The following is a 17,853-nucleotide window of genomic DNA, read 5'->3' as shown; positions in this document are numbered from 1 at the left end:
ATCACAATCAATGTAAACTATTTACAAGTTAATATTTTATATAAATGATGTTCTCGGACATGCTGGCAGGCAGTGCTATTAGAAGAGAAGTACTTCTTGGAAATTTGTGCAGGGACTGCAGTTTGAAGACTGTTCAGGCACCAGAGGATCAAACACAGAAAGATGGTTAGACATAAAAAGGATCTTAAAATAAAAGCTATAAGTTAGTGGGAGGTAATGCAAGGACTTGTATAATAAGATCTTTTATATGACTAGGCTCTTGATGAATGCTGTATTGGCATAAAATTTTCTAAAATAAAATTTTAACATAAATTTTGTATAATTAATATTTTAGTGAAAAGTATTAGTAATTGCACACATTTTAAAAACTCACCTCTGTAAATACCAGGCATAAAACACATGTGAGGAGGTATAAAAATTTCCACAATACCAGATAATTGTGAAGTTCTGCGTAGTCATTTAACCATAAATAACTGTGCTATTTGCATGTGTATGTATGTTGTATGCATTTATGTATCTAGGTATGTATGCATGTATATGTATGCTTGCAATGGTGTCTTATATTGTTATTGTAATTCTACCATAATTTTATAAATGCTAGAAAATTTTAGAGAATATACAGATAAATGAGTTGTAATGGGCATTAAAATGTTGAATAATCATCTCTCCTCCAAGTTGAGAAACATTTTAATTTCCTTCAAAAGACTCTGAACCACATATATTGAGGTGTGTAAGTAGGATATTTATATATATGAGATGTGCATGTACATATACAGAGCATATACATGACATGTGCACGTTCATTTACATACAGAGGGAGGGAGGGAGAGAGAAATAGAAAACATACTATAGGAGAGGAAAGAGGACTTTGAGAGAGGAAGCCTCAGCATTCACTGTACATTCCCTACACCCTTTCACTCAGCATCACAGACCAGGAAAATCTTGACAAGAACATTCTTAGGTGTTTCCACACAAAGGAATTTTGGAACACATCGTCCCACTTAAAGAGTTACACCTCCAGCATTCCTTGCATGGCAAAGATATGCACCATCACAAGTAAGAATGAAACACTAAGGCAGAATGTCTCTGTTTTAAAACTACTTTGAACAACTCTGCAAACAGCAAAGCTAAGGGCTTTGCAACTATGCTGGTGGCTCTGACAGCAGGTAGAAAGCAGAGCAACGTCAGTTGCAGAGAAGCTTGAGATGCAAATGGAGATCCAAGAAGAAAGAAGAATCAAAACGAAGGAAAGGATCCAGACAGATCCAGGAAACAAACTCCATCCCAGAAAGAAGGCATTCACAGCTCACACCAGGATCACACCAAGTAAGAGAGGACATTTACGAGCACTGATGTGTGCCAGGCATCATCTAAGCACTTTACAGGTTTCTCTCAAGTTATCTTTAAAATAACCTGAAGAGGTAGATACTAACATTTTACCTATGGTATGTCTAAGGAACATGAGACACAGAGAGATTAGAGATCACATTCTTAAAAAATTATAAAATTAGGTCAAGATTCATGTTTGGCTCAAAAGTCTCTTCTTGAACATTGCCTTTTATTTATTACATACACACGCAAATGCATACAAATATATATTTATTTAACTCCTGAGCAATCAGTGTCTCTTTCATTTCAAGCTCTAAGTTCAATTCCCTGCACGCACTCTCACTGTGAAGGGGAAGTACCGGAATACAGTGGGTCCCACTGACATTTACAGTCGCACTCTCTGATTTTGGTAGAGAAGACCAAAATTATATTTAAATATGGAACCCAAAGAGGCACTATCTGTACTCTGATGCCATTCTCTAGCAGGCACATTATAGCACATACTTGCAAACATATCCGTCTACAATACTCAGAATATTCTATTACTGCTATAATAATCCAAGGGATAACTTTTTATCCAGACTGTGTGGCACAATTAGAAAGCCTTGCACTGGCCATATACCATAAGTTAAATGATTGCACCCACATAATCTATGCCTGTGCCTGATACATTTGCTAGGGAAAACTGATCTTCTATCAAGCTCTCTCAATAGAGCAACATCGTGTGCTATATGTCTACCCCCATGCACACAAACTATCCACTTCTAAGTCATTGTCTTACTACCCCCATTTTGGGGGTACTCAGCACTTTGTGTTCATAGCAAGTTCTGTGGGAGCAATCTGAATAGCAGGCTGCCTTGACAACCTGGTTCCCAGGTCAATTTACCAGAGGTTCAGGATAGTGGACCTCCACTGTTTCCCAGAAGTTCAGAAGGATATTACACCTTGACTTTCTGCCAGCCCATGGCTTCCTCCAGGCAAGAACAAGGAAAAGTGAATATGTAGCTATGTATGTGATTTATTAACCAGACCAGAGGCAGCTAGAGATACAGCACATTCACAGTGTACTTGAAAATCTCACAAGCTTGCAGGTCCAATTTAACCTTTAATATATCAGTTCATTTTCTTCCCTTTCAAGGTACTGTTCATCACTTCCAAACTCTCTCCCAAGGGTTTTCCCTGAAGGTAGAACAAACTAGACCGAGTTTACACCCATCTCCATTTATTCTTTACTTAATTCCCATGTGTGTTTTCTCTTTATATAAACAAATGTACTTAGTGTGGGTCACATCATCAGAACAGCAAGAGGTGGAGTATGTGCAGCACAGGCTGAATTGAGACTTTGAACTCTGTCACAAAAGAGTTCTACTGGCTCTTACTACTCTTATTTAGATGATGAAAAGGATGCAGATCCCCTACCAGAGAAGGCATACAGATGACAAATAAGCAGATGAAAAGATGATGCTCAATATCGTATGTCACTAGGGAATAGCAAATTAAAACAACAAAATAAAACTGCATGCCTATTAAAACAGCTAAAATTCAAAACACGACAACACTAGCAAGGATGCAGAGCTATAGGAATTTTCACTCATTGCTGGCAGGAACACAAAATGGTACAGTTTGCAAGACGGTTTGGCAGTTCCTTACAAACTAAACATATTCTTACCATATGATCCAGAGATCACACTCCTTGGCATTTATCCAAAAGAGCTGAAAACATAGGTCCACACAAAAACCTACACATGAATGTTTACAGCAGCTTTATTCACAATTGCCAAAACTTGGAAGCAACCAGACGTCCTTCAATAGGTAAGTGGATAAACTGTGCTACATTCATACAATGGAATATTATTCAGTGATAAAAATAAATGAGCTATCAAGCCATGAAAATACATGGAGGAACTTAAATGCACATTACTGAGTGAGAACGAAGCCAATGTGAAAAAACTACATATTGTATGATTCCAACTGTATGACATTCTCAAAAAAGCACAAGTATGGAGACAATAAAAAGATTAGTGGTTACCAGAGATTTGGGGGGAGAAAGGGAGAGATGTAGGGATGAACAGATGAAGCACAGAGGATTTTTAGGGCAGTGAAACTACTTTGTATGACACTGTAATGGTCAACACATGTACTGGTGGATATATGTCACTATGTATTTGTCCAAAACCACCCAATGTACATTAGAGTGAACCCTAATATAAACTGAACCTTAATATAAACTACGGACTTTAATAATAATGTATCAATACTGGCTCATCAGTTGTAATAAATGTACCACACTAATATAAGACGTTAATAATAGGGAGAATTGGGGAGAGAACGAGGCGGTACATGGGAACTCTGTACTTTTTGCTTAATTTTTTATAAACCTAAAATTGCTCAAAAATAAAGTCTATTAAAAATAATTTTTAAAGGAATCCAGATGATTTGCCCATTTTTTTCTCTCCTTGTTTTGTTGCTCTCTCTTATAATGTCTTACTTTCTTGTCTTACTTTCAAGTTTTAGCAGCCATGCATAGCTTCTCCTGAATTTACCGATGTCACTCTATGTGGACCATCTCTCTCTGATGGCTCCTGGAACACGAGCCCCACTGAACTTTATTACATGTGCCATTTGAAAATTACTGTCCTTATAAAGGAGTGTATTTGTGATTTTTCCCCATCTGCCCCTATTTCATTTCTTTTCTCATAGTGTAACTTTGATACAATAAAACAGAATCAGTAAAAATGATACCCCAAATATTATGATTTCACATGGCAAATTATGCAAAACACCAATTAGCTCACTAGTTCTTCTGGAAGATGAGAGGACATCCTTTTGGTTAGGTCCAATGACATACTGGAAGCAATAATTAGTTTTGGCATCAACTGTTTTAATTACTACCAGGTTTCCCCCACTCTTTCCTTATTGGGTTATTTTTAATTGTTGTGTCTCTTCCTCCAAATAGAAGTACTTTTCTTGCTGCTTCGGTACCTGGGGATTAAATGCAAATGCCTGTATTTTTTCCATCATTTTAATGCATTCTAAAGTGTCAAGTGTAAAGTTCTGATGAAGGAAATCAGAAAAAATCTCTACCTTATGACCCACTGGAACCTCTAACTCACACTCTATGATGTTCTTGTGATAGGAAAGATATGTTTTCCTGGATGCCACTTCCCCAGGGCTTCTGACATTAAGGGCCACTCTAATGTGCCTTCATATTAGGAAGCCTAGAGGCTTCCACTCTCCGCTTCCCAGAGAAATCCACTGTCCAGTGTCACCATTCGAACTTAAATCAGAGGCTAAGAGGCTTCATTTCCTCCTAAAAGGATCCAAAGCATATCACACTTCTCCAATAACCTAATCAGAACGTCAGCATCTCATCCCACCACCAGTTCTTTATATAACAATAAAAGGTAGGAAGAGACCTGGGTATGTGTTGCTCTACAGCACTCTTAATGCCAGTCCTGACTGGGGCCTTCATTATTTTGCAAACCAGGCAGCTACCTATAATTTGCATAAGGAGTGATCCCTGTTACCACAGTCCACTGAGCTATTAAAGCTTCATAAAACCACCTGAGAACTTGACTTTTTGGACCAAATAACCAATAAGCTCTTAATGAATTCTGAGTACTAACTGTGCTATGTATGCTAAGAAAGAAGGGTAGGAAAACAAGACATAAACTGTAGTTTGTTTGTTTATTTATTTACTTAAATAATCACCTAAGATGCTAAACAAATCGTAAACCACAAACAATTCTACTGTGAAAATATTTAATTTGGAAGGCACTGGTGACAATGTTAACTGCAAGAATGTGAAATTTCAGGTTCCCGAGAAATCCCGAGACACTAAACAAAATGAAGTACAAAAATATCTATTTATATAATTCACCCTGAATTGGTGCTCAAAATATTTTGATGGTCTGTGATCCATGCTGTCTACATATAAGTGCCAAACTAATAAGAAAAGACAAGCCTACAGTAAAATAACATCTCTTTCTAGACTTGTTTTATTTGTTTGTCCTGGCGTCCCTTAGTTGGAGAAAACAGATAAATGTGTTGGATCATTAAAATTCCTTCAAGATATGTCATTTTTAGGAGAGGAAAAGGTAAAGAATGGGAAGAGAACTAATTTTTTTTAATGTTTACTATATTTAGGGTACTGGGCTAGACCCTTTCTATTTACTACCTGTTAAAACTTCACAAATACCCTCTCACTTCAGAACTTCTGTCACCATTCTAAGGTGAGAAAACAAAGTCAGGTAGTGACCAGTCAGGTAGAGGCAAAATTTAAATAGTGATCCCCAAGTCCATGTTCCTTCCATTCCACAATGCTGCCTCCCTTATAACCTGTGGGAATATCTAGCCCTGTAACTAGATCAATTTGTAATTTCTAGTGCATTTACAAGAAAAGATGCTTAAGAGAAAGCTGAAGTTACTAGCCTTGTTCCAGGTCATAAAATTAAGTAACCATTCTATTATATAAGAGAATAATAGCAATAATATAACTTACCACTTATTGAAGTCCTAATACGTTCAAGTACTCTACTAATATATACATATGTTACCATATTTAATCCTCAGAAAACCCCTATAGAATACATAATATTTATCCATACTGGAGATGAAAGAAAAAGATTCAGGGAGATGAAATAATTTCATAGGTCCCATGGATAAAATATTTCAATCCATGTTCCAGATTAATTGACACTGACGCCCACGCTCTGTCCATCCCTATCTCTGCTCCATCTCTATTCTTCATTTAATGAGCAACCTGTGTCACATTCCAAATTACGACAAATTGTAAGCACAACTGAAATGCAATAAGGATAATGCCACCCTTATGTTACTACTACCTGGTACAACACCCCTCTCTCCTTTGTTATTTAATGAATGGCAGGATTAGGATGGTTATGTTTCCATGTACATTGCAGAATATTTTATATTAGTATAAGTACATGAAAGAAAAAGAAAACACTTGTTTTTATTTTAAACTGAGGAAACAAAGTATTATTTTATGTGCAAGTAACTATGTAAAGGACACAGTGACTGTCAACAGCACTGTCTTGCAATGCATGAACCCTGGTCCAAAGTGTTTAATGTGAGAAGTAATTTCCTTAAGACAAAACTCAACTGTAAATACCCTCATCACCTGATGCTGAAAAAATGGCTACCGTGTATCTTTCTTGGATTTTAGTGTAATTTCATTATTATAAAAATAAATTCAACTACTTCAGTAAGATCTTTTGAAAATATATCTCTATGGCATAAGTTGATAAAAGTTGGTTGTATTCACTATCTTCTGTCTGACTCATGCTTCAATCACATTTTGTTCAATGCACTTAATTTGGAATTGCCAGGTGAATATAATTAGCCATAATTATTATTGAAACAATTCCATATTCAAGAATATTAAAAAGAGGAGAACTGTCTAACACTCACCAGTAACAGTAATTATTCATCTTCCAATAATATAAGTGCTTTACCTCTGCAGGTATGAAATATATTTTTCAAGTATTCAAACAAAGTTACCTTTCAAATGACTATGGCACAAAACTGTTGAAACATTAACTTTTATATTTTAATATCTTATATTTTGGTTTTTTCTCTATTGAAAAACAACAGTGTAGTAGAAGGACTTAAATACCACTTGCTTATTCACTTTATCAATACTATAACTTCTCCACTATCTGGTTTATTATTCAACTAAGTTTCTAGCTCTATCACTCTACTGAAAATGTCTTTTCCCAAAACAGTGTTAATTATCTTACCAGTTCCTCCTCTTACTTGATCTTTTCTGAACTATTTCATAACCCCTTTCCAGACTCTTGGAAATGTTTTATACTTTTTGCCCCCATCCCCTTCATAAGATATCTTCTTCATTTAGCACTACTGGCATTTTCTCTGGACCTGTTCTGACCATACTTTCTCAGGCTCTTTCACTACTTTCTCTCCCATACTGACTCTTAAATCTCAATATTCTCTGTGAAGTATCCTGGCCCCTCTTTTCAATATTTTTGTTGTTTTAATGATCCCTCCCATTACCATGCCTTGAAATATTATATATGTATTGAGTTCCAAGCCTATACCTTCAGCCTAACACTTTCACCTAAACTGCTCACCCATTCACTAATTCCTCTATTAGCTAACTGAATTACTGCTACCTCAAGTTCAGTATATCTGATACTGAGAATTAAACTGGTATTCTTTCTTCCCCAACCACAAGAACACTGTTCTTCCTTCTTTCATATCCTCTGTCTCAATCAAGTAACTGTGTGCAGACATGATGCAGATAGCATTACTTCCACCTCTCCTTGGCAGACACTGTGTCCCCTGCACTCCAAACCTGAGCTAACACTTCTGCCATGTGCCCCCAGCCCTCCTCTACTCATCCTTCACTATAAGTGGTTTGTTCCCCTTTGTCTCTCAGTCCCTCTCCTCACTGACCTCCCGGCCTCTTAATTTACCTTTCTCCCTTCTGGGTGAAGAATATATCAATCCTCTGCTCTAAGGTTATAATGGCTTCCACCTGCTTACAGGTTACACTCTAACATCTTTACCATAGTGTGAAGGTTTTCTTACAATCTGGCCCAACTCATCTCATTAGCACTACATCCATTCATTCCCACCACATATTCTGGACTTGAGCTGCAGTACTTCTAAGACCTAGGAATATTGTCATGCCTTGTCTTTTTATTTTTTCTCTCTATCAGCTACACAACTTCTCTGCTCTCACAGTGTTTTGTTCATGAGTATGGTATACCACGTTGTAATTGTTGTGTATTGTTCAACTGTAACTTTCTTGGGGGCAGGGACAACAAAACCCTAGCCAGCCTCTACCACAATGACTTCAAATAATTCACACAGTGAGTCCTCAACAACTCTTTGTTGTGACTGACTTAATAAAACATTCATACAATATACCTTACGCATTAAACGTTCATATATATTATGTACATATATATGTATATATATGTTAATATACTATATATGTGTATAGATGCATACATGTACGTTTATGGTGTATGTATGTGCATATGTGCACATAATTTAGGGCTGAAAAGGCCTTTAAATATCATCTTTTCTAATCAATGAATATCACAAAAAAGGAAACCAAGAACTAAAGTAGTTAAATGACCTAGCTAACATTCTAAAGCTCGTTAGCGACAAACACAGTGTTACAGTTCCTCTCTTAGCTCCTCATCCAGTGTACCTTTCACTACATCACTTTAACACAATGATCTCACCAACAATGTGATTCCAAATAATCTGCTCTACCAAGACCAAGCTTATCCCACTAGAATCTTGGACTGTTTCACCTCATTTTCTCTCTCAAATCACTGCCTGACTCTTTATTTTCATCAAATGAGGAACGCTTATGATTCTGTCATTGATTTGTCAAATAACAAATATCTTCATTTACAGTGTATTCCTCTCCTTTAAATATTCCCTATTTCCTCCAATAACTATTCTCAGTTCCTTTATAGATATGGTGAAGTCTCCTTTCCCTCTGGAAAAAAATAAAGAGGTCATTATTTTGCTCTCCTGTCTAATTCACCATTTTTTTCATCAAACCAAGGTTCACCATCAAAGAGATTACATTATTCTCATCATACTACCTTATATTTGTACATGCACATAACTTTGAAGTTTACAGATTACTTTCTCATCACTCACTCATTTGATCTTCATAATACTACGAATAGTCAGGAGAAGGTCCCATTTACAGGCAGCTGAATAAACTGGGGGTCAAAAGTTAAGTGACATGCCAACATTCCTAGAGCTAGCGAGCGCTGGAACTGGCACTGGAACCAAGGTCTCCATATCCTTGCTCCTGAGAGCTTTCCACTATCTTAAACTGTTTATTGGCTTAAGTTGCCACCATGACATTTATATTGACGTGTATTGGCACCTCAGATGCTGCACAGTGAATGTTGCCTAGCCTCTTCTTTGATCTGAATTACTGCTTGGCTCTTGTTACTTTAACAGTACAAATTTCAACAGGGCAAGTACTGTTTTGTCCAACACTTACTTATTTGAGAAGCTCTTACCGAGCATCCAAATAACACCATTTAATGGTAAATTATAGTTTAACTAGTGTTTGTTATGACTGAGCTTCTGAAAATTAAAACCACGGCTTCCGCTAAATTAGAGATCTTCTTTATTTTAAATTGAAAAAATCCATTTGATTTCATCTGCATCCCCTAATCAACTGATCTTTAAACTGCAAGTGGTAACAAGAATGGCTAACACTAACATCCAAATGGCTTTTCTAAACGTGTGTTTATGTGTGTTCTTTCATGCAAGATTCTGAGGCAAATTCTGTACTCTGGCTTTAAATAAGTTTCTATTCAATCTCCTCACTAAGTTGTTAGATAGATGCAACTTCTTTAAAAATTCAGGGTATCAGTGTAATTGTAGAGTAGACTGATCTGTCTCTGCATGGGGGACTACAGACAGCTGAAGCCAGGAAACAGACACACTCACTGTAACTTGTTTGTGATCCCATGACCAATATATACTTTCCCTCCTGTCTACTGCATCCTTCTCGTAATGTCTAGTCATTGCCAAGAAACTCTTAATTCATTCCTAGCACTAAGCAGTAAGAATAATGTTTCCCACTTTCTTCTTATAAACCTGAAGTTTCAGGTCTGCTGAAGAATTCTCAGTGTCCTTTAGAGGAGAAAGGAGCCTCAGGAGAGGGAGTGGTAATTCCTCATTTGGTATTGTTTTCCTGCCTGTCACTGCCTCACACCAGGACCTCTAGTCAGCACTTTGCTGGGAGATTCTGAGGGACAATTAGTTGCTGCTTTTGTTGGCTGGCTGAAAACAAAGCAAAAACTTTTTCAAGGCAGGAGAAGTTAAAACCTAAACATCCTAACAATTGCACACTTTAAAAATCCCTCAATTCGCTCATTAAGAATCGAGATTCACAAGGTCTCAGTCAGCTCACTGCAGCCCCATTTGCCTTCAACTGTCAGAACTGCCCTCACTTGGCTTGTTTCCACGTGTCCCACATAAGCTGTACCTTAAATGTAACTCTATATCCATATATATCATGGCACAGAGTGAACTGTTTGCCTAAACACAGAATAAAGACCGGAGTTAAATGTTTGCTAGAAATATATTTAAGAAAGTCCTAGTAGAATGAGAACGCAGAGGTTAAAAATATTGCACGTAATTACGAAAGCGCAACGTTGGTTGCCCTCATTAACTACGGAGCTGTGAAAGAAATAGTCCAGTGACTCACTAATGCTTTTTAGTTGTTAGGTTTTTCTTTCTAACAGCATCGGCCATGACCTAATTTGCTTCCTAAGAATTGTACTTTTTTACCTTAGGGTCCCAGTACCCCCCGTTCATCAGAAGCACAGGGGTCCCTCCTGAAGCCCAGCAGTTTCGTAAATGTGGACCCAGATGGGAAGATGGGAAGCAGGGGCAACTCCGTCCCACTTACCGGTCTTCCACAGATAGAGGGTGGGTGCCTCCGCCGCGCCCGGCGCCGCAGCCCCACAGGCGCCCAGGCACAGCAGCAGCGGCAGCAGCAGCGGCAGGACGGCCGGGCGCGGGCCCGCAGCGTCGGGGCTCCGGGACGTCGTGCGCCTCGCTTGCAGCCCCATGCCGCCCGCAGCCGCTCCAGGGTCCAGGTCCGGGACGCGGTTGGCAGGGAATGTTCCTTTGCCCTCGGAATGTCTTCCCAAGTACAGAACGCAAAGCTCTCCCCGCTATTGTTCTTGTCAGATGAAAAGGAGGGAAAGCGCGTTTAACACCAGGGAACAATAGCTTCTGCGGTGGCCGTGGCTGCCGCCGCCACCGCCACTGGCGGGGATGCTGCTGCCGCTGCCATTCCGCGCAGAGTGGCAGGTCCTACAGGCGAGGGAGGCAGCCGTCCGCAGGGGGCCCCAGCTGACGGAGCAGGTCCCGAGGTCCGGGAGGCAGCGCAGCCCCCGCCGCTGCCAGCTGGAGAGAGAGGAGGGGGGCGTGATCCGACAGGAGCACCGAGGGAGCCGCAGGCAGGGGGAGGCGAGAGAGCCAGGGCAAGAAAGAAGGCGAGCGAACGGGAGCGGGGGCACCCACAGCCAGCACACCGCCAGAGAACTCCAGTGCACATGGCGCGGCGAAATATGTTTGGACGGATACACCACTAAAAAGAATCATCACCCGACAGGCTTCCGCATGACAAATAACAGGCTCTGAAATTCATCGTCACCCAAGGAGTCAAATGCTAGCTCTAGTGGCATGTTCTTCTTAGCATATATTTATGTACGCAAAGCATCAGTGTTTATCATTTATTTTTAAGCCGTGGCTTCTGAATTACTTTATGTGGGGAGCAGTATTTATGATCAGATGTGAAAAACGTAGGAAAACTGCAGAGATGTTTACTTGCTGTTGAAAGGCACTTAAACTCTTTTTTAAATCTTTCCTTTTTAACTTAAAGGAATCTATTCCCAATAAAAATATAAGCAGTATTGATCTACGGTTACAAATCAAAGTACACTGTCTTTTAACAGCCTTTAAAACTGAATTAGTATTAATAAGTATCCACAATGATATCTAATTAGACGGATAACATTTTACAAAAACTAATCATGAAATTATATTTCACCTATGAAGTTAATAAAAGTGCTATCCCTTTATCTACGCTCTGTCAAAAATATGCTACCTTTAAGGATCCACACAGTTCTGAGTAAAATTAAAGAACAAAGTGAGTTTCCTTTATTTGTGTATCTCCAAATTAGTAAATTATTTACTTAAAAATCCTTGACACTAATGTCTCTTAACAGATACTGTAGAAAAATGCCTTTATAATCTATATAATCTAATGTGCTTGGGCCTTTTGTTCTTTGTGTTTTCACTTTCTTAAACCAGTAGCAATAAAGGAATGTGTGTGAAGTCAGACAATGCTTTGCCCTTTCTCTTTCTCTCTTCTCCCCAATACTAACCCTTTACTAATTCATTTCCTAGTAAAACTAAAATGATATCGAGGCATTTAGCCAATTAAAAACTGGGCAAAAAGAAAGCCAAAGAAAACTATTCACATCCGGTCAGCAATATCTGGCCAAATAAAATAAAATTTAAAAAGCAGGAAAACTACTCTTTATGAATTTGCTCCATCAGCACAGCCAACCCAAGAGTTTAAAATGAGGAACCTACTGTTTCTGAAAGAGGAAACCTTCCATAAAGCTCTCTTGGGACTCCTGTCGTTTTGCAGATCATTCCAGACACAGCCCTGCTGCATGCATTAGATTAAAAGCAGGTTTTGATCAAATAATTCCCAGTTCCTGCCTATTTAAGTATTCTGACATCAGAGGAAATTAGCAATGTTGAAGGTTGCAAATTTGGTCCTTATTTACTTTCCACTCTGTTAGGCCTCTAAGAGGGAATTAACAGCTCAGAGAGCCCTAGCTCTGTGAGTCTGTGATTAGGAGAGAAAATCTAGCGTGGATTACTGTTTCTTCACTGGTGAAAAATAGGCAACAATCAAAAGATTATAGGTTGATAAGGGATACAAAAAAGCCTGATTCCAACTTATGTGTGGCTCCCTGAAGGAGCACTTGTTTCAACAGTTACACCGAGGAAGAAAATAGAAAATAGGAATTGTATGGCTTCCTTGGGTCTGTCTTCTTAGGGAACACGCTGTAATACCACTCTACAATGGCAGTGTTTTCCTATCCTGTTTGTTTTTATTTCTCAGCTACTGTTAGGGTGCTAAACCCTAAAACCATCTAATTCGGGCACAGAGAGCATTTAAAATGAAGTACTCTGTTAATCAGCCCATTCTAAGCATTCTTGGGAAGTCCCAGGTCAATCCACCAAGTAGAATCTCATTAAATAACAGAAGACAGAGAATCTAAGGAGTCAAGCTAGTACAATTTGATGTGCAGGATAATTACTTAGCCCTTTGAAAAGCCATCAGATGCTATACCTAATAGCTTAATATCAAAAGAAAATTTAAGATTCTGATTTTTATATTTATCCATAGTTGTGTAATAATTACTCAACTGATCAAGAGTTTAAACATCATAGCTAGAACTTCAAGCATTATACAGAACAACCAGGGACCATTTCACAACTAGGGTTACTGTTCTGCTGTAGTGTTTGAAACTAGCCAACAATTGGTTTCCTTCTTTTACTTTCAATTTATACAATGTTTAAAGATCACTGCCATTTGCAGCAACATGGATGGACCTAGAGACTATCATACTAAGTGAAGTCAGACAAAGACAAATAAGATACCACTTATATGTGGAATCTAAAAAAATGATACAAATGAACTTATTTATAAAACAGAAACAGACTCACAGACACAGAAACTTATGGTTACCAAAGGGGAAAGGTGGAGAGGGATAAATTAGGAATATGGGATTAACAGATACATAATACTTTATATAAAATAGATAAACAAGGGCTGACTATACAGTAATGGGAACTATATTCAATATCTTGTAATAACCTATATTGGATAAGAATTTGAAAAATAGATATATACATATGTGTATGACTGATTCACTTTGCTGTACACCCAAAACAGTGTAAATCAACTATATTTCAATTTAAAAGTTTTTTAAAATTTTTAAAAGAGTTAATAAAAAAATCACTCTAGATACATACACATGTACAATTAGTAATAAAGATACCACTGGACAAGGTTACAGAAACTAAGTCATAAACATTTGTCTCCGCCAATGCCACACATCTGTTCTATAACAATGTCATTATTGCACTCGAGGACAAAAATGTATGGGTCTCTGAGGACACAGAAATGATATATATTTTCAGATACATGTTCCTTTGTGAAAGCTATAGTGTCCAGTCAGATAAATCCTATCAATAAAACTGATAGATTACAAGAGATAGCAAGACATAGCAGTCTTTGTTTTCTAGCATATGACATAAATAATGCACAAATGTTTAACGACATGATGTCAAAATTTAGTCATGAGAAGTCTCAAAGATGCAGATTAAATTGACCATCTGTACAGCCTGCCATGAAGTAAATCGTTCATCATTTTTCATAAATAACTGTTCAAGTATTAATGAACCAGGGATATATAAAAGTTTCCAAACCAATGGATGAAAAATGCAAAGCATGTATGTTTTTTAATATTTAGAAATAAGATAATTCTGAACCTATCGCTTCTCATGTGTTGTCCTTTTATCTGTCTTTATTATTTTTGCTATAGTTTCCAAACTCCAGAGAGGGTGGATGTGTACAGATCTACACATGTGTTATCTCTTTAATTAGAACATAAGCATATAACCGTACTCGAAGACCCAAAAGCCATACAGACAGTGACTTGTAGGGATTAGTACCAGCATTTAAAGTCAATCATCAAAAATTCATTTACTTGACAGAGAGGGAAACTTTTAATATCATCAGTTTTTATGAAGAAAAACAATGAGTAAATGAAGGAATATATACAAAGTTATTCACAGCTACATAGGGAAGTATCTAAGAATATCCACTTTGAAATAACAACTTTAAATAAATTTCTCTACCTAAATGCATCTTGCCTTATAAAAAAAAAATCACCCAAAGGAATTCTGTTTGTATGGCCTCTAGGTGTCATACTTGACCAACATTTGGGGTAGAAAAAATTAATTTGGGGCTTCTTTCTATTCCCCCCCTTCTTGCCACACCCACGAGATTATTAAAAGATGAAACATTTCCCTTTTTATCTTTGTAATAAGTAGCCACAAATTTTACTTTCCCAATTCTGACTCTAATATTCACCATTTATTTTCTTTCCAATTCCTTTTTCTTTATAACTACTTTGTTGGTTGGTTGGTTGATTAGTTTGCTGGTTTGTAGGTATATGCGGTGAGGGGAGGGGAGATTCTAAATTTCAAATAGTTTTACAGAAAGAAAATAAACCCCATGGTTTCTCCATTTTACTCAAAACTAAACCTGTTTGGAAACAATAATGATCTGCTATGAATAATCAGATTCCTTGTTTTGAGTGTCGGGTAAAAAGGTACAGTATTTTGGGGCTTCCCTGGGGGCGCAGTGGTTAAGAGTTCGCCTGCCGATGCAGGGAACACGGATTCGTGCCCCGGTCCGGGAGGATTCCACGTGCCACGGAGCAGCTGGGCCCAGGAGCCATGGCCGCTGAGCCTGCATGTCCGGAGCCTGTGCTCCTCAACGGGAAAGGCCACAGCAGTGAGAGGCCCACGTACCGCAAAAAAAAAAAAAAAAAAAAAAAAAAAAAAAAAATGCTTAAAAAAGGTACAGTATTTTGGTTCAGATCCTTCTAGGTTTGGGGAATGGATCACTTACTGCAAGCCTTACAATAAGGATCCCAATCTCGGTGGTAGGTGAGGCATCAATAGTCCCTGACACAATGCAGTACCCCAATCGTTACATTTCACCAGGGGTTCACTTGGGAGAATGTTTCCATACAGAACACCCAGGCCAATGCAATGATTCAGGTATTTGAAAGTGCAGAGCAATAATGTATACAAAGGCAACAGAATTGATTGGCTATCACTAGTTGTGTTGGTCCTACAGATGGATAATGAAAAGGTACTGACCTTTAACAAGCAATTGAAAACTAAATATGAAGGAAAGGAGCCCTTAAAAAGAGACCCTTGTCTCCTGCAGTGGCAGAGTTAAAAAAAAAAAAAAAAAAAAGCTGAAGATCAAATTAAAACTTAATAGTTAAGAGTTGACAACTGCAAAGATAACTGAATGATCAACTGAGGCAAGTTTGTTACGAAAAGATCAGGGTCTGCTTAGGAAAACCTGGAACCTGATACATGGACAAGTTTCTCTGGGTCAATGCGCACATGTCTTTGGTTCCCTGGGCTCCTCTGAACTCTCAAAGCCTTCGAAGGCAGCCCACCTCTCCCTGTTAAGTACTGGCATATCGCCTTTCCTAGTTTTCAGACTGCTAGCTAGGATTAAGTTGCAGCGTTAAGTCAGTCTAGTCATGCTGGGTCTGTTAAGAGTAAAAGGACTACACAGCAAAGGAGCTGCCAGAATTAGCTAGCAGCTGACTACTGGTAGGAGCCAGAAGACTATTCAGGAGGCTTGATTTTGAGAGTGTTTGATTAGGGGCCACAACATACAGGGATAGAGAGTTTATTATCTTGGAGAAATACTCTATGGGCATATAATTTAACACTCTGCCAAGGATGAAAGGGATGGTGCAAACTGGTGGTTCCTAGAAGCCTGGAGAAACACTGATGGAAAGTGAAATGTCAGGGAAGGAAGACAGGGAAGGAAGGGACATGCTGGAGTAGATACATTATGTAAGGAAAAGGAAGACCAAGACAGGATTATGCTCCTCCAAGGGGACACACAGAGACCACACCAATCACCAAGGCCTTCAGAAATGTACTGGTGAGAAGGACGCCAGCATCACTGAGTTCCACGGTGGCTCTTTGCACGCCACCAGTAGGAGAGGTGGTCACACAGGTTTAAGTCTCTGATCCATCTGAGTTAATTTTTACGCATGGTATGAAGTAAAGTTCTAAACTCATTATTTGGCACAAGGATACTCAACTGTCCAAGCACCATTTAAAAGAGTGTTATTTTGCTCATAGAATAGTCTCAGCACTTAGTAATAAAAAATCAACTGACCATTAAGGGAATGGTCTACTTTTGTTCCACTCCAAGGCATAGCTCAGAGATATTGCGGGTTCAGTTTCAGACCATCATAATAAAGCAAAAATCACAATAAAGGGAGTCACAGGATTTTTTTTTGCTTTCCCAGTGCATAAGAGTCATCTTACCCTATACTGTAGTATATTAAATGTGAAATAGCATTGTGTCTTTAAAAAAGTGTACATACCTTAATTAAAAATACTTTATTGCTAAAAAATGCCAACCATCATCTAAGTCTTCAGCAAGTTGTGATCTTTTTATCATAGTAACATCTAAGATCACTGATCACAGGTCACCATAACAAATATAATAGTGAAAAAGTCTTAAGTATTACAAAAGCTCTCAAAATGTGACACAGAGGGCTTCCCTGGTGGCACAGTGGTTGAGAGTCCACCTGCCGATGCAAGGGACGTGGGTTCGTGCCCCGGTCCAGGAAGATCCCAGATGCCGCGGAGCGGCTGGGCCCGTGAGCCATGGCCGCTGAGCCTGCGCGTCCGGAGCCTGTGCTCCGCAATGGGAGAGGCCACAACAGTGAGAGGCCCGCGTACTGCAAAAACAAAACAAAACCAAAAAAAACCAAACAAACAAAAAAAATGTGACACAGACATGCAAAGTGAGCAAATGCTACTGGAAAAATGTCACTGATTAAGACTTGCTCCACGGAGAATGGTAATTTGTAAACAATGCAGTATCTTCAAAGCACAATGAACCACAGAGCACTAAAACGAGGTATGCCTGTATTCCCATCTTTATGCTCATACCACACAACCTTGATTTCTTTAGCTTATACTAAGTTTTGAAATTCAATAATGTAAGACCTTCAACTTTTTTCTTTCTCAAAAAGGTTTTTGCTATTCAAGGTCCTTTGCGTTGCCATATCTATTTTAGGATCAGCTTCTCAATTTCTACAAATTGCCTACTACAATTTAGAT

General features: G+C 38.5%; 1 protein-coding gene across 1 annotated transcript in view; it reads right to left on the bottom strand.

Moving 5' to 3' along the window:
• THSD7A (thrombospondin type 1 domain containing 7A) overlaps window positions 1-13,749 on the bottom strand; it is a 458,451-nt gene extending 444,702 nt beyond the window's left edge. Inside the window, exon 1 of the mRNA XM_079931758.1 lies at window positions 10,772-13,749. Coding sequence (XP_079787884.1) covers window positions 10,772-10,934 — 163 coding nt within the window. The 5' untranslated portion in view covers window positions 10,935-13,749. The remainder of the gene's footprint in view (window positions 1-10,771) is intronic.
• Window positions 13,750-17,853: the final 4,104 nt, after the last annotated feature.

The sequence above is a fragment of the Stenella coeruleoalba genome (genome assembly GCF_951394435.1).
Source record: "Stenella coeruleoalba genome assembly, chromosome: 9".
Taxonomy (NCBI): domain Eukaryota; kingdom Metazoa; phylum Chordata; class Mammalia; order Artiodactyla; family Delphinidae; genus Stenella; species Stenella coeruleoalba.
The sequence above is the reverse complement of the archived record's forward strand: the minus strand, read 5'-3'. Positions and strand labels throughout refer to the sequence as shown.